The sequence below is a fragment of the Glandiceps talaboti genome, chromosome 4 (assembly GCF_964340395.1).
Source record: "Glandiceps talaboti chromosome 4, keGlaTala1.1, whole genome shotgun sequence".
Classification (NCBI taxonomy): Eukaryota; Metazoa; Hemichordata; class Enteropneusta; family Spengelidae; genus Glandiceps; species Glandiceps talaboti.
Window position 1 is genome coordinate 19,628,310 of NC_135552.1, and position 23,966 is coordinate 19,652,275.

General features: G+C 36.2%; 1 protein-coding gene and 1 pseudogene across 1 annotated transcript in view; one reads left to right on the plus strand and one right to left on the minus strand.

Annotated features, from left to right (window-relative positions):
* Positions 1-1,360: 1,360 nt before the first annotated feature.
* LOC144434280 (glutathione peroxidase-like) lies at positions 1,361-7,274 on the minus strand (annotated as a pseudogene).
* Positions 7,275-9,919: 2,645 nt separating this feature from the next.
* The window catches only part of LOC144434281 (MAM and LDL-receptor class A domain-containing protein 1-like), a 63,651-nt gene continuing 49,604 nt past the window's right edge, over positions 9,920-23,966 (plus strand). Inside the window, exons 1-16 of the mRNA XM_078122734.1 lie at positions 9,920-9,974; positions 15,549-15,692; positions 15,999-16,116; positions 16,273-16,517; positions 16,785-16,910; positions 17,210-17,551; positions 18,136-18,276; positions 18,663-18,919; positions 19,330-19,411; positions 19,889-20,032; positions 20,457-20,571; positions 20,924-21,168; positions 21,325-21,456; positions 21,943-22,287; positions 22,660-22,800; positions 23,005-23,264. Coding sequence (XP_077978860.1) covers positions 9,920-9,974; positions 15,549-15,692; positions 15,999-16,116; positions 16,273-16,517; positions 16,785-16,910; positions 17,210-17,551; positions 18,136-18,276; positions 18,663-18,919; positions 19,330-19,411; positions 19,889-20,032; positions 20,457-20,571; positions 20,924-21,168; positions 21,325-21,456; positions 21,943-22,287; positions 22,660-22,800; positions 23,005-23,264 — 2,892 coding nt within the window. The remainder of the gene's footprint in view (positions 9,975-15,548; positions 15,693-15,998; positions 16,117-16,272; positions 16,518-16,784; positions 16,911-17,209; positions 17,552-18,135; positions 18,277-18,662; positions 18,920-19,329; positions 19,412-19,888; positions 20,033-20,456; positions 20,572-20,923; positions 21,169-21,324; positions 21,457-21,942; positions 22,288-22,659; positions 22,801-23,004; positions 23,265-23,966) is intronic.

The following is a 23,966-nucleotide window of genomic DNA, read 5'->3' on the forward strand; positions in this document are numbered from 1 at the left end:
TAGTGACCACAAGATGTTAATTGCTACCAATGTGTGAGGGCGTCCCGTCATTGGTGTACTGAGCACCTCTATCATATATAGAGTTGTCAGTGTGTAGTCGTAGTTTCACATCACATCATCTCATGGACCATGTTGTGAAATGAGAGTGAAGGACAGGGTTGTTTCCTAGTTACATAGATCATATAACTGTAATACTAACTCAATGTTTTGGCCAAAAATTAATGTCAACCCCTCCGGTTTGAGAGGGCGAAGCAACACGGCATATCTTACAGTCTACATTTTTGTATATGGTGCACAGCTATGGTGAATACACATTCAGTACTTGTGTATATTACACAATGATATTCATGGTATTCATCGTAACAGTTGTACTTTTGTAGTACATGTACAGGCTTTACAGGATGAGCATGTCATTTGGATTAGATGAATTATCACTTCAGTGAGACTGGCAACAAGGTTACAGCCTGTATAGGATGAGCATGTAGTTTGGATTAGATAAACTATCAAGTTTCAGCCAGACTTGCAAGAAGGTTTATTAATAAAGTAAATGTACTAAAGATGGCACACAATCATTGTTTCCAAAGTGGCTGCAGTATATTTGGTTAATGATATAAACAGTAACAGCAGGCATGCTATTACTATTACAATATATAAACGCAGGATAGATTTGGTAGGCTATACATGTTTTAAAACTCAATTATCCAATGTAACAGTGACCACCCATACCAGACTTTGAATCTCTTTCACAAGCTACGGTAACACTGCAAAAAGATCTTAACATGATTGCAGAACAAACGGTATTGACCATGTGACCAATTTAAAATGTGAACTGTAGACGGATAACTACTTGTGTACGGATGTTCGAATTTCGTTCGTTCTCTGTTTGTGTTTCGACAGTGCCGAGCAGAGGGTAAACTTTGAAGAGCCGAATGATTCATATCCATAACTATAACCGAGAAATTCGACGTTTATTCTAGGACGTAGTTGTTGCAATTCAACTAATTGCAATAAGCGGTGAATTTGTCATCCACATGAGAATTCCGACGTTTATATTCCAAGCATAACAAATGCAAATCAAGTTTTGTCTCTTTATTCGTGAAAAGAAAGTTGCTTTATTACTTTCAAATTGGCAATGCCTTAAATAACATGATATCAATATACAATGCTTTTTTTTACAAAATGGAATGCACTAACATTTCATAAACTACATTGTAACATCAGAACCAAGTACACCACTGTAATGGTTTCATACTGGCCTTCATAAACATTGATGCCATGTTTTCAAGTAATACTAAAACGTTTCAAATTCACCTTCAAACTTTTCTTCTGTCAATAAGGCAGTTTATTCTGCTATACGTTCTTACAAATCAATGTAGCCGTCTCTCAAAAACTGTTCGATGTCATCTCTGAGACCCCCTGGTGTGTACATATCGCTGCCGTCGTTGATACGAATGTATGGAAACCGTTAGCATCGATGATGAAACGCTCTACGAAGGTGTAACGAATGTCATCGTTATGAATTGGATTCCAAAACAATGAGTTGCTGTCTCCTATATCAGCTACTGGTGATTTACAAGTATCCTATGTAGGAGAACAAAAGATGGCATTGTAACTTGACTAAGTTTTACAGTTGTACTCGGGCCAGATTTGACCTTGCACCTGACCAACACAAACCTAGCTATACCATTGCATGTAATTATAATGATAGATGATGTTTCTTTTTTTTTTTACCAGTTTCCTTGGTAACACGATTCTATATAAAATACCTTTGACTCAGATGATAGACTAACCTAGCAATAATGCGAACTGTTTTGAACAAATACTAGTTACCCTATGACATACAGTACTCTTAAGATTTAGGACGAGCTTACTATTAGATAGATAATATCACTTTAGAACGGGTTTTCCTATCCATGCGCGCCTCTCTCTCTCTCTCTCTCTCTCTCTCTCTCTCTCTCTCTCTCTCTCTCTCTCTCTCTCTCTCTCTCTCTCTCTCTCTCTCTCTCTCTCTCTCTCTCTCTCTCTCTCTCTCTCTCTCTCCTCCCTCCCCCTCCCCCTCTCTCTCTCTCTCTCTCTCCTCCCTCTCTCTCTAAAAGAATAGTGCAATTTTCGATATATGTCTCTTTTGTTGCCATACGTCCATATATCATAACGACATTAGGAAATCTCGTCGCTTACCCTCAGAAACTGCCACACACCCTGCGAGGAGGCACCATTGACATCTCCCTTTTCAAACATTGGAAAGTGGGTTCATAACCTTCCCCAGGTCTCACATACTTGACACCATTCAACAGCTCATCATTGGCTCCTGGCTCCTGCATGTCTGTTATCAAAATTAATACAACATAACGAATTGTGGCTGTATTAGATGTTGCCATTGTTCACTGAGGGGAGATCACTTTTAAATGCCCGTGATGGGTTGTTTTGTGTTTGAATTCTTTGTCTAAGGAAAACCAAAACTATGACCCCCCCCCCCCCAGGTATGATGAAAAGACTCCACGTATCGCTCTAATTTATGTGAAGTATTTATTCTTCATATATTTTTACTAATTCGTCACCTTCTGCACACTGCATGCTACTATCAGATTATTTCAATTCGATATCTACTCTTCGTTTCATTGAACTAGCTTGGCGTTATAACACGAGTCGTAGCCGAGTAATATAATGAGAAAATAACACTAACGATACTAGATTGCACGAAGATGTGATACTCGTGTACATGTACTATACAGTGTACAGTGTGGTAACCGGTCTATCATTAACAAAGGCCAAAGATGACAGGAGACAAAACTCAAAATTTATTTTGTGGTGTTTGATGCAACCCACGCGTATCTATTGCTATTTACCGTAATGGATTTGGGAAGATGTTGGATCGATGTACGTCAACAATCATTTACAATTTACCATACATATAGACTCTTTTAAAAGTGTATTGTCATATCCGATACTTACATATTGCGCCCAATGTCATGTCAACTTTATTACAATGTAGTGTCAACCTTCCATGAACCCGACTCACTGATAACCGTTCAGTACAAATAACCAAACAAACAGACAGACAGACAGACAGACAGACAGACAGACAGACAGACAAACAGACAAACAAACAAACAAACAAACAAACAGACAAACAAACAAACAAACAAACAAACAAACAAACAAAACAAAGCAAAAGAACACCTTCTAAAACTTGACAGACCATGAGACATAACTTACTAAACTGGTTTGATGGATAAGCTAGGACTGTGAAATTTTGATCCTTGAACTCGTCCACTAGTGCATTCAGTTCTAGATACTGATGGGTTAAACCTGAAAGGAAAAAATTATATTGTTACGGCCTTGTAATTGCAATTTTACATGTAGTAAGGTACTTATAGGAGTTTATATAACCAAAGAACATTTCATTCAAAATAAATAAATAAATAAATAAAATAAATAAATGAAAAATAAACCCAATCATCCATAGGTTAGCTGTAATCAATAAGTACATTCCGACGAGGATTGTCGACAAGGAAAGATCGAAAGTGTGCTATTTTACTTGGCCTGCTATAATAACCACATTTTGTATTCGATTACAGCACCAATTGAGGCGACCAAAATGAGTCATATTGAGGCGACCAAACAGGTGAACAATACTCGAAATGACTGCGAACAGAAGAGACGTCATGTAACACGGTGTTTTTTTTAAAAATGTGACAGGATTTGTTGAAGAGTTTACAATCATTATTTACGATTTTTCGCACTACTTGTATTACATATGAGCCTTTGCCAATGGATTTTGATAACTGTATAAGTAAACAATAACAGCTGATAAATAGCACATACACTTCGAATTCTTGAACAAAATTCTATTCTCGCTGTCCATATTTCTCTGTTGAATTCCTACCTCAGTATGTAGACGTAGAGATGACCAACAAAGTTGATCCTTTAAACTGTGCTAATGAGATCTCCTCGCCGGGATTCTGCAAAGTTGTTCCAGTATAATCGTGAATAGAGCCCAACGTTGCATCACAATACTTCTTCACCGCCTGTGAATAAACCCCTGATGGGCCGAAACCCAGGGATATCATGGAGAGGAGCACAAAGGCCCCAAATCTGAACGCCATGGCTCAGGTATTCGTTATGTCTAAAACTTTCAACGTCTCCCCTTTTATGGAATAGTATGTTTACCTACCTGGACGTTCTCATTTTTATGAGGGGGTGCGTATTAATTTGATAGATATGTTGTTGAGGCGGTCGAGGTGATTTTTGAGGAGCTGTTATCGAGGGGGTCTATTTGGTTTCGATATAAGAACTATAGACCACTTCTATCACGGTACGATGGAACTGTGTGAAATCTGTGTTTTTACTGCTTGCTAAGACTGCGAAAATACTTTCCTGTTCCGATTCGGTCAACAATCACGTCATAGCTCTATTCGGTTGTGAAATGATATATATATTTATAGTAATTCCATTGATTAATGTCCATAGCTAGGTTACAACAACCCCCCTACATACATCATTCATAGACCGTGCCCACTGAATAGATAGCAGGTCGTATTTCACGTGATATGACTTTATCACCTGGAAATATGGTGAATAGATAGCAGGTCGTATTTCACGTGGTATGACTATATCAATCATCTGGAAAGATGGGAACTCACGGTGACATGTGATGTTAATATGTAGGTGACGACTTGACCCTTATCATAACTTCTATGACATGATGTTGTGTACAGGTACCGACTCAAGTAGTAACAGTGGGTCAGATTAGAGTGACACCTGATAATGGCAATACTGAAGTTGAAGGTGATGATGACAATGATATCAGAGAACTTTTGCAGTGATCAGGTCAGGCAGAGTATGTACAACACGGAAAGCACGTTTTAGATATTAACTAGATTGTGTATGATTATAAGAGAAAGGTAACTAGCCAGTCTTTTACTGTTTGGCATTTTATATGTACAAATATTGCTGTCTAATACAGAGTCAAAATCATTTAATTTGTATGTATACATATAATGGGAATATTGATTAACGTTCAGTATATGCAATTGTCATGGGGAGGGTCATGTTTTACAAAATGTGACAAAGGGGAGGGTCACTTTTTACAAATGGAGAATGGGGAGGGTCATGTTTTACGTAACAGACCATGTGTGATTTCCCTCCCCCTGTAAATACTGAAGGCTCCCTTACCAAAGCAATGCGGGGATACTTCATACGCGGGGAGTTTTGAAATAAACGCATCTTTACCGGAGATGTAGCCTTCGGTAATAGTTTTTAGAACCGGTCGGATGTGCCTATAAATACAATTTAACTTACCCGTGCAAAAAAGATTTTTTTGTTCGAAAGTAACGTCATTTCTCCATTTGACAACAATACTGGGATAATCCTCTATATTTGAAGGTCATCATTCTCATCACTGATACCATCACCATATTTTAAGAACAAAATTCTCTGACAGTGTGAGTGATAAGGTGAGATGGTGAACTCAACAAAATGCATTGTTTTATTAAACAATTTTCTTACAATATATGTATTTTTGTTTTTGTACTTTGGCATGTAGGTAAAGTACTCGTAAAAATAAATGTTGAGAGCTCATCTCACTTTTACATCTCAAAACACACAAAACAGATTGACAATAATTGAATCTTCAATTTGGTCACAAAACTACGGATTGCAAAATGTGACCCTCCCCAAACATTGTAATGCAAAATATGATCCTCCCCAAGAACAGGTTTGTAAAATGTGACCCCCCACCCCCGATTCCTTTTGAAGAAAAAGAAGACATCTTTCACGCATTTTAGAATTCATACACACTCATTGCAAAACATGAAGCTACACACCCCTACAATCGAATCAAGTACTCCCCGAGACCATGAATGATTGATTAGTCCCAGTGAATTCAGTACACGGTCTAAAGGAAACTTCAAACCAATGACTCACTGAAAGCGAATAATTGGGATGTTGGCTAAAAGTCTAAGAACTTTTTATCGAAATCGGCCCACATATATATAAGACCCAGGTATGACGTTTATATAATCTTCTTCTTTTAATTTTGACAAATTAAGATGACGTCACTAAAGTAGGCGTCACCGAGTCACGTTTGATTGATACAGGTGTGCAAGTTCTCATACTGATAATGCAATGCAAAGTAAATATTAAAACGGGTTTGTCATGAAAATGAATCAATATCATGATATATGTAGTTTATATCTCACGTGTGTATGTGTATGTCTGTGCTAGAAACATCAACTCACAACAGGTGTGCAGGACTCAAATAAACAATGACGTCACTTGTGTACTAGTTCTCTTACCATACAAAGGACCAATGCCTCAGATTGGAGAATTTAAAAAAAAAACATATTGCCTTACATAAAAATATACACATACCTATTCCAATAACTCATGAACATCATGTCACCTGTGTACTAGTTCAGATTGGAGAATTTAAAAAAAAACATATTGCCTTACATACAAATATACACATACCTATTCCAGTAAATCATGAACATCATCGACTACTATTACACCATATAGATAAAACTGTATGACGTGTATTTTGCTCTGTTACCACAAATCATGATGCGTTAAGCATTGGACATCATGGGAGATTTTTGTTAGGTGACAAGTGTTTCTTTCTATCACGCCTTTTATCAGATAAATAGAAATAAATTACCACCGACGATGGCACTGTGACCTTCTTTTCATTTCATCTTAGTTCAGGGACAAATTAATATCTCTTGTGTTGCACACCAATTACATACTTGATACAATATGTTTAATAATTTCTCTTCATATTTCTGACTTTATTACAATGCTGTATTGGCATACTTGCAGGGTATCACCTGGTGATTAAATACTGTCAAAATCCCTCAAAATTATAATTGACAAACACGTAATCAGGTTAGTACCTGATTCGCGTCGGTTTACACACGGACATCAAGCCAGAGTAAAAAGTACTATCAAAGATTTTGTAAAGAGGTAATTCATCTCAAGGATTGAACTGTTGTCAGGTGTGTTGAGGTTTAGTGTATTTTGCAAAGGGTATAAATTAACGAAAACTAGGGAAAGGTTAAGTTTATAAACGACTCTACACAATCTCATACAAAAACTGCCACGGTGAAATATTTATATTTAGAAATCAAGGTACTAAAGATCTCTAACTGGGGATTCTTTGCAAGTTTTGCAATGTGTCTGGCAGCTAGACTTTCTTGGACAGTTTTGTGTGGAAATGATGCAATAGTTGTGGGTTTAAACTGAGATGAACCCGAATCGAATGTTGTATATCCCATATCGTATACAGCATTGGCAGTGTATCTAGTCTTTAAATTAGGTCAAATCAAAATGTAATCGATCATCACTTCCATGCTTTTTCACCAATACGAAAAGTATCTTCAATGTGTTCTGGTATGGCGTTGTTTGTCACATCTATGCCAGCTTTTACGCAATATTTCCTGGCAACTGACAAATGAAGTTCCTTATAAAGTTCAGTCTTGGTGGCTTGAAATTCTAGTCGATGATCTTCCCACACGATGCACAGATAGATGTTACATAATGGATTACATGCTAGTTCCCATAGTTGTGATTCATCGCATACTTTGTACAGAAACATTCTATATTAATCTTCTGAAATACCTGAATACTTAAAAAAGTAGCCTTTCATGTATTCTATTCCACTTCCAATGTAAACCCTTTATTGACAATACAAGTGTCAAGATGTTTCAAAACACTTAGTGCAGTGTATGGACGAGATATGTGATGTGACTTTACTAATTTCATCACTTCATCATTAACGTTAGATGCAGCTTCATCGAGGCCATCAACTATGAACAGAACTCGACTCAATAGAAGCTATACGAAAAGAGCAATATAGCAGTTGGCATTTGATCATAATCTTCTTAAAAAACCATAACCAATGAATTATTTGCATGGACTGACTGTCAGAGATTTCTTCTGAGATGTAATAAATAAATACTGAAAATTCCTCTAAATTCTTCTCCAAGGTGTTTGATTTGGTATCCCCACGTACTATACATGGACATTATTATTGCCATCTCCGTATGGGCCATCCGTATGGGCGCCATCCAGCCCATGACTCTCGGCGTTGATTACTTTGTTTTTACTCAGATCACCATGATCATGACCATAGGTTTTTATCGGTAGGCCTCATATGTGTATACGTTTGCCTGTCTACTCCACGTCGTCCCCGTTTACTGTGTTTGTTGCCCACGGTGACAGGTTACCAGCGCTATAATGGAATGATAAATCAATCATTTATTTATGGTATACTCAGACTGTTTGATTCATTCCATACTTGCATTTTACATTACAATCGTGTGAAGTCAGCTACAGGTTACTGTAATTAAAGAAGACTAACTCTCACATACATGTACCTTGCCCTAAAGGACACAAACATATAATTATATACAAACCAAAGTTGCGAAGTAGAAATAGCTGAAGTATGTCTGGCTATGGGTTGTATTCTAAAGACGCTGAATTGACATTGCATTGTGAATGTTCAGTGACCCATTACAGTATGCTGGCTTCAAGCTTTTCATATACAGGGTCTTTCAAAAACAAAATCACACCGACACTTTCACTAACAAAAGGTGATGGTGATCTAAATTCATGAAGGAAGTCAATAAAAGCGTTATTTTTTCCTCACTACATAAGTACTGGTTTTGTATTCATATCACTACGTACTACTGTACAATTTAAAATTGATTTGCTGTCTGAAACTATTGTTTCAATTTTGGCCAATTTAGTTAAGGCGGGGGGGGGGGGATTGGGTTGGGGGAGTTAGAGGCCTATACATTGAACTATTGATTCCGCCCCTTAGTCGGAAAGAATATATATTCTTTTCATTAACTTTGTAACATTGTATAATCAATCGACATTGTACATGCCAATCAAATACATCTATTGGTGATTAAATGCTTCGCGGAATACCGTAGACATTAGAGCTTAGCCTCCTATCAGCGATTCACGTAGATATATGGCAAATGCCCTGAATGTCAATCTTTGCCCTTTGAACCCTGTCGAGGTCAATATTGTTAAAACATCGTGCTTTGTTTTGAGCCACATTGATTACATTTTGGGTACTGACTGAATAAAAATATTGCATTGGTATCCTAACGCTGAAACCTAGTGAAACTTGAAACCAGTACTTAGATTGGACACTTCTATTCAACAATTCAATATTCATGTTCGCTCAGTGTGCATCTCCACTCTCAACATGTCTACAGTCCGAATCGTCGGGAGTCGGAATCAAAGTCCGGAACACCGTCCGTCCGTCTGCAACGACTACACCTTGCCAGTTATGCAATAGCTACTCAGACTTACTAGATAAAAACCTAACCATTACAGTAAAGTTGATGACCGTCAGAGTATGAGAATTTACTTGCTCCAAGTATGTTGACTTATTGCACAATAATGTAATTTTTTTAACACGTGATACATTGAGAACGACTTGTCCTTGCTTTATTTAATACCAAAATAACATAATGAGGAATTCTATTTGTTTAGAAATGTCGTGGTGGTATAAAAAGGGGTGATAATACTACTATTACTACAGGCTTAGTACAGCTAGCGTATCCTTAGATTGCATGTGCCAATACCCAAACTAAACATAGCTCACGGCATAATGTTAGCTATATACCATTAAATGACTTGTCAAAAACGAAACCTGACTCCTCTCTGGTAAATACAAGAACTATCTACATAATTGAATATCAGACTCAATATCATAGCTAAGCTGATATCACCTTGACAACCACAATCTCGGCACGTGACAGTCAAGGTGGCATAACTATCCTGATTTCACAGTAGCCTCAGATTTCCACGAGTCGCACTTTTCGGGATTTTCCCTTCAGTTCGCAGAAGGAGTATTCCTCATCGCTAGAGGATATCGGTTTCCTTGCACCGTTTGCCTCACAGCATGGATGGGAAAAGTGTATTCCTGGCTGGAATTCTGACTTTGTTGTGTATTTCAGGTGAGCTGTGATTTGTTTTTCTTCCATCCATGTGTATATAGTATATATTTTACAAACACGTTGATTATAAAATCATATTCTTGTGATTGATTATTCTTGATGTAAACAAAAGAAATATTCTTAACAACTTTGGAGACATTTGCGCACTTCGCTCATAAAGTCTACACCCGCTTATTTTGGCCATTGATTTGTCTGTTGAAATAGGGGGCGTGTAATCCAGTGTTTACGCTGTTCCATGTCTTGTATAACCAGCGTGAGAATAACTTCAACCTTCAATAAAAGATGTTATAAAATGAAATAAACATTAAGTGATTCGTAAGCCGGGAAAAGTCTGGTTTTTCTACAATTATATCGCTATATCATAATAATGTGTAATACATAAAATCTCGTTGTCAATTTTAGACACCTTAACTTTGTTTGGCCAACTATTATTGTGTGTACTACTAATTAGTCAAGTAAATATGATTAATGGGTTCAATCAACCATCATTGTCTCTAACAGTATAACAGTTAGTACTAGATGGTATGACAAGATGCAATTTCAATGGATGCATTATTTGTATGATAGTCTTTCATTCAACTAAAACAAAGTTGATGTCACTTTTTAGTTCCTATTCAGGCATTTGACATCAGAATAACAGTGTGTCACCAAGACTTAAACTAACAAAACTACAGATTCTGAAAATTACAGATTCTGAATTTTGAGATAAATATTAGATTGTTTGCGATTCATGAAGTGTTGTGTTACTCGTATCGTCAACTTGTAATGGCGCCGTCACCAAAGCTTATACAATGTCCAGAAATCGCCGATTATAATGCTACGTAAGTTACAACGTGAACTCAACTTACAGATACGACAGATATGAGATTGTGATGAACGCATGCGCAATGATAGTCCTGTAATATAAAATCAAAAACTAATCGGGAACCGTATTATTTTTATTTAAAACATTTTCACCCTTTTCCTATATACAACAGTATGTGCAGTGTATGTATCCCGGGTACTTCGGGATAAACCGATAGAAAACAAACATGCCACATCAATGAAGAAAATGATGGTAACATAGTATTTAGTTCACATGAAGGTAAACCAACAAAATTAATAGTACATTATTAACGAAATTGATCAAAATCACCAATTTGTCAAATTTGTCAACTGGGTATCAACAAGTCTACACGGTCTAAATTCTAAAATATGTTTTGACGTCGCTTGTAGCAATGGTTGAAAAGGACACGGGTCTAATTCATACAATACATATACGCTTCAGGTTATAAACTCAGCAAGGGGACATTTCTTGGTCTGTTTATAAATAGTGAATTCAATTTAGATGTGTTTTTGTAAACCGCTTTAGATACTGATCGACAGGTGCAAGTAACAATTTACCAACTGCCCTCACTCAAACATGTACATGTACATTGTGTATACTAGTTGATCGTGACTATCCTCATCGTGATTTTGTATTGGTTCGTCACTGATATACCATGCCTTGATTTAGTATCTATAATTCGTGACAGTCAGTGGTTAGAAGACATCGACTATAAGGAATCGAAGCCCAGAATAAATTGAAACCAAATGAATAGATTCAGTGCATAATTTCTGAACACTGACCATGATATGGTATCTTGTCTTGTCTTTACTATACTTATTAATAATAATCTGACCGCTACTGTTTGTAATTAGATCTAATTATGTAATACCGATGACTGTCTACATTCAACACTTCTAATCCAAGGTCCGCTATATCACGAAAGACTTAATCAAGGCTTCACGAACACGTACAAGATTCATGGGTGCGGGTGCAAAATACAGTTTAAATGTTGAGTGTATCAGTACTGGCATGAAGATGTTGTAAAATACAATGTTAACAAGTCAAAATAGGTTACAGTGTTAGTACTGGCCACTGCCAGTAAGAGTTTGAACAGCGCCATCATATTTACTATTTCAATCTGCGTCGAATCTTAATCTTTACACACTGGAATCATAATATTAATACATCCTTAGATTTTAAATGTCACCACTCTAAAAACTCTAGCATAAAAATAATCACATTAATAAATGATTGGACAGGAGATAAGGCCTTACTGAAGATTACGTCATCTTTGTATTTCGTGTACATGGTACGTGCCTAGTTCGTATCTACAATAAGGACTGAGTAATACAATCTACAGTTGCCATAATTATAGCTTTGAATTTTTGTGATAATATATGTTTATCATTATTACATGATCATTTTACATTTTTATATTTTCTTTTATTTTTTTATCAATCGAAGTTGCCAAAAATGAAATGGGTCCGTCAGTACTATAAAAACGGAGCGACAACCTCAGTATGATAGTTACTACCGCAGCTATACCATAATTTACACCATACGCAACGTATATGGGGATTTCAACTTATTCTTATCATTTCTTTAGTTCGTAGAATCTATTGAGAACATTTTGATATCTATAATTCAAAATACTACACAATTGACGGTTATCGTAATGGTATATATGCTAAGAGTACACACACTGGTATCACCACGAATACAATAATGCTATGAATGTCAACCATTAAATATACTGTAACAAATTTTAGGGATACCTCTTCTGTTTAGGTAACCCCCTTCAATGTTACTCTCTCTCCACTCTCTCTCTCTCCACTCTGTACACGGGATCGACTTGGACTTTTAGGGAATTAGCTCAAACTACACACAATGTTCATGGTTAACCTGGATCATTTGGAAGTGGCCACGGAGCAGATCGAAGCTCCTAGTCTCAGACCGTCTCTTCCAAAGACTGAATCCAAACTTTTATTATTCCATTAAATTCTTATAAACATAAAATATACAATACTCAAATGATTGGGTGATAAAGTAATCAGCACCATAAATGACTAAAACGGAAGTATTGCCGTCGCCTTAATTCAATGCAAATGATATTGACAAATATGAAAACTAGCTAAACAATGTGATCACGTCATTGTTCTTCCAACTGTCTGTAATCAGTCATTATTTGACACTGTTGATCTTTTAATAACTCAATGTTGTCATCTCAGAAGAATACTATTCGCGCAATGCAAACATTTGTTCTAAGTATTAATTCATGACAGCTGAGAGTTCACGGTGACCTCGCAAAACATCAAAACTTAGCGAATATTAAAAAGTTGTATTCTGTCATCCGTAACACTATCACCTTTTCCCAAAGTGTGGCGTCCCCGCCACACATTAAAATATTCTAAATAATTGCCTTTCATAAATGAAACACTTTTTATGATTTTGCAAATCGATAGAAAAGGAGAAAAGTACAAGCCAAACTTGGAATATTATGGATGTGTGCTCATTTCTTGAACAGCAGTCTGATTTCGAGATATTCAGTTTACTTTCAAAGATCGGAATTGCAGGAATTATCTTTTCCAACATTGACGATAATGCGAGTGGTTATTTAAGAAGTACCTTTAAAGTCCTCTATTATACAGCTCCTCAATCATACAGCGTCTGATCAGACTATACAATCACTCACACAGCCGTGCCTATCTTTTACCCAGATAAAAATGAACCCCTTTTGAATTTTGACTTGTAAAATCTATCATACAGGTACTCTTCAATGACAACTCTAATTTCATTAAACAAGTGATATCATTCGTCTTTTATAAAAATCAACTTTACGTCGTGTACGATTGAAAAAAATGGTTGGACTAGCAGTTATCATACGGGTTTTTAGCATTTGAGGAATTTCAGAAATTCTTGCGGAATTTGAAAGGAATTTTTGCATAGACAATAATACAGCTCATTTCGGTCGGATCTCTGTTTTACACTCAATATTTGAAAATCAAATATTTATCTTGTACTGCAGATTCAATAAAATAATATATCAACATGGTTCCTTCCTTTACTGTGTAGGAACTCTACATCACAAAATCAGACTCAACTTGTGAGCAACGCATTTATCTGTAGCGTTTTCGGCTCACTACAACTCAGAGTCAATAAAACTTCGAGGAGTTTCCAATACTCCATATTCCAATAAATATTCTTATTAAAACAAATATTTTCTCCATAGAAAAATCATCAATAATATTCCTTCTGCTTGTACGCGACCGTTGAGATGTAAAACAGCATCACTGAAATGGTTGTGATAAAAAAATAGATTTCAAAAAGTGTTCATCGTCAAACTAAATCGAGCATACAATTATTATTTCTTACACATTTCTCTGTACACACAGTAAAAAATTGCTGATCATGAATAGAAATGAATTCGAGGAATAAAACAATGTAAATCTTTAGCAAATCTCTACTACCGTATGATTAATGAGTTGTTTGTCCTTCAAAAGTCTTAAACATGTAGTTCACATGCGAACTGCTTCGGTCAGCATCAGCGTCCGATACGCGATATCTCCAATCGCATGGCAGCTGTTCGGTCCCCGTTGAAGGTTTCACTGCTGCAACGTTTGTCAAAGTCTCTATCGCTGTCTGTTTATTCACAATTCCGCGTTTTGAAACACAATCTCTCCTTCTGAGATGTCTTTAGTCCATCACTGCAATATTTTACGAGTTCTAGTTCGAGTTGAATTCCCACCATTGTATCATAATCATTAAAAGTTTCCTTTCGAAAAGTTATCAAGTCATCGATTTCTCACTCACCCAGCGGCGTTTTTTTTTCTTCTCAAAGGTTGTCAATTGTTCTTCATAAGTTTAGATTTGTCTTATTACGCGCACAATGGTCCTAGTCCAAGGCCGGTTCTTCCACCAATGTAACAAATTTTAGGGATACCTCTTCTGTTTAGGTAACCCCCTTCAATGTTACTCTCTCTCCACTCTCTCTCTCTCCACTCTGTACACGGGATCGACTTGGACTTTTAGGGAATTAGCTCAAACTACACACAATGTTCATGGTTAACCTGGATCATTTGGAAGTGGCCACGGAGCAGATCGAAGCTCCTAGTCTCAGACCGTCTCTTCCAAAGACTGAATCCAAACTTTTATTATTCCATTAAATTCTTATAAACATAAAATATACAATACTCAAATGATTGGGTGATAAAGTAATCAGCACCATAAATGACTAAAACGGAAGTATTGCCGTCGCCTTAATTCAATGCAAATGATATTGACAAATATGAAAACTAGCTAAACAATGTGATCACGTCATTGTTCTTCCAACTGTCTGTAATCAGTCATTATTTGACACTGTTGATCTTTTAATAACTCAATGTTGTCATCTCAGAAGAATACTATTCGCGCAATGCAAACATTTGTTCTAAGTATTAATTCATGACAGCTGAGAGTTCACGGTGACCTCGCAAAACATCAAAACTTAGCGAATATTAAAAAGTTGTATTCTGTCATCCGTAACAATACTATCTCCGACTTACAGTATCTCTTCGTGCAAACATAAATAGCATTCCTTGAGATCATATTATTCGTATATTAATGCTGTATTCATTATTAATAAGTTAATATTTTCGAAACAACAAATTTATCCTAAATTTAAAAGACACGAAATAAAACTGATGGCTTTCAGCTGAGATTTCATTTTTATTCCTTCACTAATCCAATCAGTATTTAGTAAATTTTGTCCACTTGCCATTTTATGAAAGGTACCCTCAGTCAATTCGATTGCACATTTGAAAGTGATTTATGTGGATGGATTCAGTCCAGTAACGATGATTTTGATTGGACCAGGCAGCAAGGCGAGACGTCGTCACCTCATACTGGACCCCCGAGAGATCATACCATAGGAGGTGAGTTGTCATATGGCAAAATAATACAACACATACGCAACCATGTAAAGAGTTAAGCATTTCAAATCAATACAATGAACATAATCATTAATTAATGACGTCATTTAAAAACGTGTTGCCATCACAATAGATAACGTATGGAACTATGTAAAAACAAAAGTCTCTATATTTTACCAACAGAGAGGGCGCTATATTGGGCTACGATATAAATGCAGCCAAACATATTTTAAACGCTTGAAAACATTGGTCAGAGACATTGGCTTGTAAGAATGATTCCCCTAAACCTTAAAATTACTTTTCTTGTAGATAACGGTTGGTATGTTTATATTGAGAATGACAGTCCACAAAGTAAAGGGGATGTAGCCCATCTGGTTAGTCCTGATATCAGTATGGTGGCCAACCAACCTCAGTGTCTCTCCTTCTGGTAAGTGTCTCAACCATTGCAAAACACTATGAATTGTATTTCACTTCACATGTCTTACCATTTGGATATACAAATGTACACAACAGGTTGACAGTAAAGATATGACATTTCAACAATACATGCACTAGTAAGTCCTATAATATATATCTTTTGTAGGTATCATATGTATGGGACACATGTAGCTGATCTGAACGTATACCTTCAAGATGGTAATACTCTGGGACCACCTATCTGGACCAAAAGGGGTACACGTGGCAATATGTGGCTAAATGCACAGATTAACATTATGACTACCACTGATGATATTAGACAGGTTGTCATAGAAGGTGTCCATGGTTACAATGTCCATGGTGATATTGCTATTGATGATGTCATTATGAATACTGGATATTGTAATTCAGGTATGTAATCTTTTGAGTTTATTGTGTTCAGATTCAAATACTAATATCAGGCTATCAAAAAGCTTACATTTTTGTGCTAATACAATCTATAATTTTACACAAAAACACAGTATTGTAGAATAAACATTGATATAAACTGACACAATTTCAGTTGTCATAACTCACCTGGAATATCATAGTATCATTAGTGTGTTTACAGACGTGTCATTAAGGTCCTTAGAACTGTTTTGAGAGTAATAACATAGCTAAATTGCACTCTCCATTTAGGTGATATATGTGATTTTGAAGACAATACACTTTGTGGTGGTAGTCAAGACAACACAGATGATGTAGATTGGAGTCTGTCTGATGGAGGAAACCCTGTCATGGACCATACTTATGGCAGTGTCACAGGTAAGACTGTACAATGTACATATATTTCAAGATGACTTTGTAAAAAGTCACTTGCTTAAAATGAAAATTCACCAGTGTTGGTAAATCATAGTATTAAATTAAAACATTTGTTACAACAGTGGGGCTATCTGTTAAACAAAGACTGAAGTGTGTCGTCAAACAATTCAGGTACAATTTTCAAGTTTGTGTTCGGAACAAAAGTTTAAAAGCTATACTATATCACTAGCTTTATAATTATGAGATGAAAGTACTTAGAAAACAACAACAACTAAATAATACTTTTTTCTTGCATTCTTAAGGTCATTACTTATCTGTAGCAGCAACTGCAGCCATTGAAGGTAACATGGCAAGATTTATATCAGCTACGTATACAGATGGTATAAAATGTTTACAGTTTTACTACAACAATGATGGCGATGACATTGCTACACTTAATGTGTACAGTCGTATAAGTGGTAACCTTGGTAACCCATTATGGTCCAGAAACTCCCAACAAGGTGATGGTTGGAGGATTGGACAAGTTACTATTGATAGCAGTAGTAATTATCAGATCGTGTTTGAAGCTGTACATGGAAGTGCTGTCAATGGATACTTGGCTATTGATGATTATTTCATTGCTGATGGAGCCTGTCAGAATCCAGGTTAGTGTCATTACAAAACTGTATTTGGTGGGCAGAACCCTGAACACTCTGGGATACTATATTTGGTGGGCAGCTCCTTGAACACTCTGGGATACTATATTTGGTGGGCAGCTCCTTGAACACTCTGGGTTACTATATAGTTTTTTATAACTCTGCAGAGAGAATGATAAAAACGAAACAATGAAATGCATCCCATACCACATAGACACTTTTTCAAGGCTACTTTCCTGTTAAAACCCATGTTCAGAAAAATTTAACTCAAAACCTTTTTCTAATAGATGTTCCCCAAGTATTAAATATAGAAAAAGTCTTATGTTTCTATACATTAACATTATAGAACACAGTCTGTTCATATTTTGTTGTAAATCATCAAGCTATAGTAATTTGTTATGTAAGCACCTTGTCCTATATTGTTATGAAATAATTTAAAACTTGTTGAAGCTATATTAAGTAAACTGCATGTTTGACAAAATGTTATATCCACTTTCATTATTAAGATCACAAAAAAAACTTATAATAAGAGAAATATCTATTTAATTGTTACATTTATCAGTGTAATGGTTATTGAAATTTATTCACTGCAGGTGACTGTGATTTTGAAACTGGTTTGTGCACATGGAGTAATGATCAAGATAATGACCAAACAGAATGGGAAATGATGAAAGGACCAACTGGCACTAGTAATACTGGACCAGATTATGACCATACCTATGGCAATGAGAATGGTAAGGACATAATAACACCCTCATACTTTATTATAATTAGTTCCCATAGTTTGATTTAATATGTTTAACATTATTTCACTAGCTGTCGTTTACATTTGGGTTAACATCATAGATGTACCAAACATTATGTCTATACACAATTACTGAAGTTAAAAAGGTTTTCAATTTATACTATGTATTATGTGTTTTTTTAAATTTCTTTTCAATATTTGCATTATAGTTGACGATTTACATTCTAATGATGCATCACAAAATGTTCATGACAAAGGTTACTAATCAGCAAAAGAACATTACAAGGCAAGAAAACTGCTTGTCTGTGTCAGTTATTATGCATTTTAATGTTGAGAAAAATCTATGATATCTGATTTTATTACTGTGATATACAGGCACATACATCTATACTGAGTCTTCAAACACTGATGGAGGTTCTATAGCACAGCTGGTTAGTGAACCCTTCATGGCTTCACCAGGAAATGACAGGTGTCTGGAATTCTGGTATAGTATGTACGGCAGTGGAATTGGTAATGTACTGGTGGAACAAGTCAGTGGCTCTACTACGACAATGTTATGGTCACTTGCTGGAAACCAAGGCAATGCCTGGAACTTAGCCAGAGTTGGAGTCAAACAATACCAAGATTATCAGGTTGGTTACATTCACCAATAGTAACACCTAGACTAACCAGCTTGGTCGCATTCACAAATAGAAACCGTACCTAGACTATCAGGTGGGCTATATTCATATCACCATAGAGTCCTGAATCACCTGACTATTGGAGTACTGCTTTCTACTCAGACTGACAAAGAAATAGAGAGGAAATCTATACATAATAACAAATAAAGTGCAGTTGTATAATTTATCTTTGTGTGTACATCATCATACCATTTGAGCAGGACTGGGTGTGAACAGTTTGCAGCTAAACACTTCAAGTTGAACATATCCCACGAAAAAAAAGACATTTGTGTGTGGGTGAAATTGCTAAGTACCTGCTGGACAGGAAAGAAATGCCTTCACAAATTAAATAAAAACTGGTATTCTTCTTTTTCCCTATACAGCTGATTATCACCAGTAGGAGGAAAGGCAATAAGGGTGACATAGGTGTTGATGATATTGTAATTTCAGAAGGCTATTGTACAGGTAAGGATGACAAAATATAACTGTTGATGACATTGGTCTGGGGAATTCTCATATTGCAGATGTTTGCACTTTTACTTGTCAAATTTGCACTGCAGTGCAAGACCAGTACATTATTTCAATTGGATGCATGATTTTTGAATCACATGCCACATGAGTGACAGTGTGGAGACATGAAAGACAAAAGGGTATTTGTTCTCGTGCTTGCAGATTTTTCTGCTGCACTTTCACTTGCTAACATACATGTCTACAGAGAAGACCTGAAGTACCTGTGCAAGTACCCAGAATATGCCACACTTCACACTTACACTTGCACATCATGGGATTTCTGTCATATTATCAACCTGTAAAGGACTTGTAAAATTGATAATATTCTGTTCATCTCTAATACTACTGAAATACTTTGTTGGAGTTTTAACTTTCTCTATTTAAGTTGATGTCTGTTCATCAGTAACATTGAGACATTCCATTATCTTGTAGGTATGCCAGCACAGGTTCCATGTACATTTGAGAATGATACATGTGGATGGACACAATCTTTAAATGATGATTTTGATTGGGTAAGACAGCAGGGTGAAGTAGATTCTCCCAACTCAGGACCATCTGGTGACCATACAATTGGAAGTAAGTTCTATAATTCAGAAGTTCTTTAATATCAAGTTATTAATTGTATATTTGTTGGTATTGTGTCATTGCAACAAAATAGACATTCACAGGACATTCTCACAAACCAGAGCTGTTATTTCTTTTGCGACACTGCAAAGCTATTAGGAGAGCATTTTGGACGGTGCCGTAAAAGAGGCTGTGGTTTACGACGATGTCACATGGAGAGTAATAGTAAAACCGTAAAGTAAATAAAGTGCAGTCCAAATACAGTTCCAAATTATGAAAATGAAAACCTAATTGCATTAATTTGATAACAGGTTATATAAATTAGTGTCCGATATGCTTTTCTATGAGATGGATTCATTGGTTATCTTTAACATGTTGATATTACTAATAAGTGCTGTAGTACTAATCTAATTCTATTTTTATTGACATCTTGCAGCCAATGGTACATATATGTACATAGGGGATGGCACCCCGGATGAAGGTGAAGTAGCACAAATTATCAGTGCTAATGTCTTCATGAAGGCTAATCATCCAAAATGCTTTACTTTCTGGTGAGTATAATGACCTCAGGTTTTGAAATCTTGAATATGTATTTCCATTTTTGACAAAGATAACATCTAGAAAATCAGTTTGAAACAAAAATACTGTCTACAGACAAACAAGTTTCAAAGTTAGCATTGGTTTATCTTAATTATATTTTTTACAATAAGCATTAATTATTTGTAACTCTATTGACATGTTATGACAATTTATTTACATTTTTACTCATTCATGTATCCATCTAACCACCCATCTATCCCTCCCTCCCTCCCTCCCTCACTCACCTACTCACTTGTTATCACAACTAGCGATCACTGTTTAAATTCTAGAGACATTTTACATATGCATGTCTTCTATTTCAAGGTACCATATGTATGGATCTCAGATTGGTGAACTCAGTGTATACTTACTGACAAGGTCTACTCTGAGTGATGTCATTTGGAATAAAAAGTCAACACATGGCAATGTATGGAGACAAGCTCAAGTGAACATCATTGCACCAACAGATGACGACCATCAGGTTGTCATAGAGGCTGTCCATGGCTCTAACCTTCATGGTGAAATAGCTATAGATGATATTGGTATTATAGATGATTACTGTGACTCAGGTATGTCGAATAGAAATCGATGTTTTGAATTGTGCAAACAGCTATTATGGTTATGTTTTCAAATAAACCAAGAACTGGGGCATGGAATGAGAAAAGGGTCAATAAGCCAAGCCTGGTATGCTGTTTCACCACAGTTTTATATGTATGTTGTTTCAGGCAACCTTTGTGATTTTGAGGATGACACATTATGTGGAGTAACACAGGACTCATCAGATGATATTGACTGGACACTAAGTGATGGTAATAGCTTAAGTCTGCCTTCTGATCATACTTATGGTACTAAGGCAGGTAAGTATCTTAACCACAACTTCTCTTCTGTCAAAAACAAAAGTGAACTTAAACCATACATGTACAAGGTCCTTGTCATGTGATACGAATGCTCAGTTCTCAATGTTTTTTATCATTCAAATATTTCTAAGGTTTTTAGGCCAATTCTAAATTTGAGACTGTCAGTCAACTTGATTCACCAGTTTATAAAAGAAGGGTAAGATAATGACCATTGTTAATATTATACTAATACATACGGAAGCTTTCAAAGTATCACAGTAAATTTCAGATACATCAATAGATGTGAATAAATGAAATGCTAAATATTGGAGTCAAGGTAGTGTAATCCCGGAGTGTAATATTCTTTAGGAAGGCAGGATAGGGTTGTTTGACCTACACACTCTACACAATATGCAGATTTCACTGTTGGTTAAAATGCATATTTACTGCATCTTCAAAAGTATTTGTCTCCTCTGTTTTTGATAAAAAAATTCTTTCAACCAACAGGTCATTATTTGTACATCCAAAATGGTAATATTGGAGACAAAGCACGATTTATATCAGCTACGTACACAGCCTCCTCTGACAGCAAATGTCTACAGTTTTACTACAACAATGATGGTGATGATGACATAGCTACACTCAATGTGTACAGTAGTATTAGTGGTAACCTTGGTAACCCATTATGGTCCAGAAACTCCCAACAAGGTGATGGTTGGAGGATTGGACAAGTTACTATTGATAGCAGTAGTGATTATCAGATCGTGTTTGAAGCTGTACGTGGAAGTGCTGTCAATGGATACTTGGCTATTGATGATTATATGTTAATGGATGGAGATTGCTATGATCCAGGTAACTATAATGTACTATTTCAGGAAACATTATACTATATCGTACACAGGGGAACTCCCACGCCCTGTAACAGTCACATATCCCTAGGAAGGGCTGTGCACCCTATAGTCTTATAGAGCCATAGTTGTTGAACCAGCTATGAGTAAAACATCTCTTAACAGTTCTAGTTAGTACACAGCTGTAACATATCTAGAATTTACAGGTGTGTAACTGGTATGCCAATATCCATGTAATGATATGGCATACACTTTTCAGCCATGTTGCATGGACTGATGCACAGAGCCCATTGTAATAGTCCCCCTTTTGGGGACTAAAAAAGAAAAGTAATGCAGCTGTGATTGTTGTCTTGACTCTTTCAATATAATACCACAGGTGAATGTGACTTTGAGAATGGTCTCTGTGGATGGAGCAATGACCTAGTCAATGATGATGTTGATTGGACTCTAAATAAAGGATCAACAAGTACAACTAAAACTGGACCTGATTTTGACCACACCCTTGGAAATGAATATGGTATAGTTAAACTATTTTAACTGATCTACAAGTATATATGAACTTGAATATATTTGTATGGTTTATATATCACACTCTGATAAAATTCCTTTCAAGAGTAAATTAATATATATGGGCAATATTTTAAAAAATGTTAGTTTTTTGGTGTGTTTTTTTTTTACGAATAAACGATCCGTTTTAATCACTATAGTCATGTCATTGCAGGAACGTACCTGTACAGTGAAGTATCAAACGCTGGTGTCAACCAAGCCTTATTTCGTTTAATCAGCGAACCGTTCACAGCTGTGCCAAACACTTACAAATGTCTGGAATTCTGGTATCACATGAAAGGGACAGGAACGGGAACTCTTGTGGTCGAACAAGTAGTTGGTGTCACCAGAACAGTGGTGTGGTCTCTGACGAGTGAACAGGGAGATGACTGGTTATTTGGGAGAGTTGGTCTTTCGCAATCTGCGGACCACCAGGTATAAACAATGTGTTTCTGGATCCACTTTTTAACAGTTCTGATTGAAGACGGAGTAAATCTGCTTTCTTGTCAATATCGACTCATCTTGATTGATCATTCGTCCTCCAAATGTATTATTTTGTCTAGCGAGGGCGCACTTTAAATTTTGTTTTAATAACCTTTTCGACGAGGTCATGAACTTTGACATCATAATAATTCCATGTTTAGCGGATAGCGTTGCCGGCGGCATCTGAAGGTAATTTTTGTCTTGCATTTATAACGTAATTGTCCCATTTCAAAGTTTTACATCTACAGCTTTCAGAGAGTGTACCTAGCGATGCGAACGGGTCATATTTTTGTCACGATCGAGGCAAATCTGACTTCTTGAGCAGAGAGTCGAGCGAGTCAGCTCCTGAGTCAGACACATATTCCTGAAACTTGATCCATTCCCTCCGCCTTCTGGCTTGTCTGTGGTTATGTAAAGCGCTCCCTCATGTCTGAATGAGGTCTGTTATAATTAGCGGAAGCATCAAAGGGGGAAAATGTACCGTCCAGTGATGTCAAATACATGTAAAACAGTGTATGATCATCATCTAATCTAAATAATTATGTATGATGATTACTGTTGCCATGGCAATATTGACACTCACGTTATGCAAATTGTCATTTTATCTGCAATGTTATATAATCCCTATTAAGTGAAATGTGAACATCCATGTGA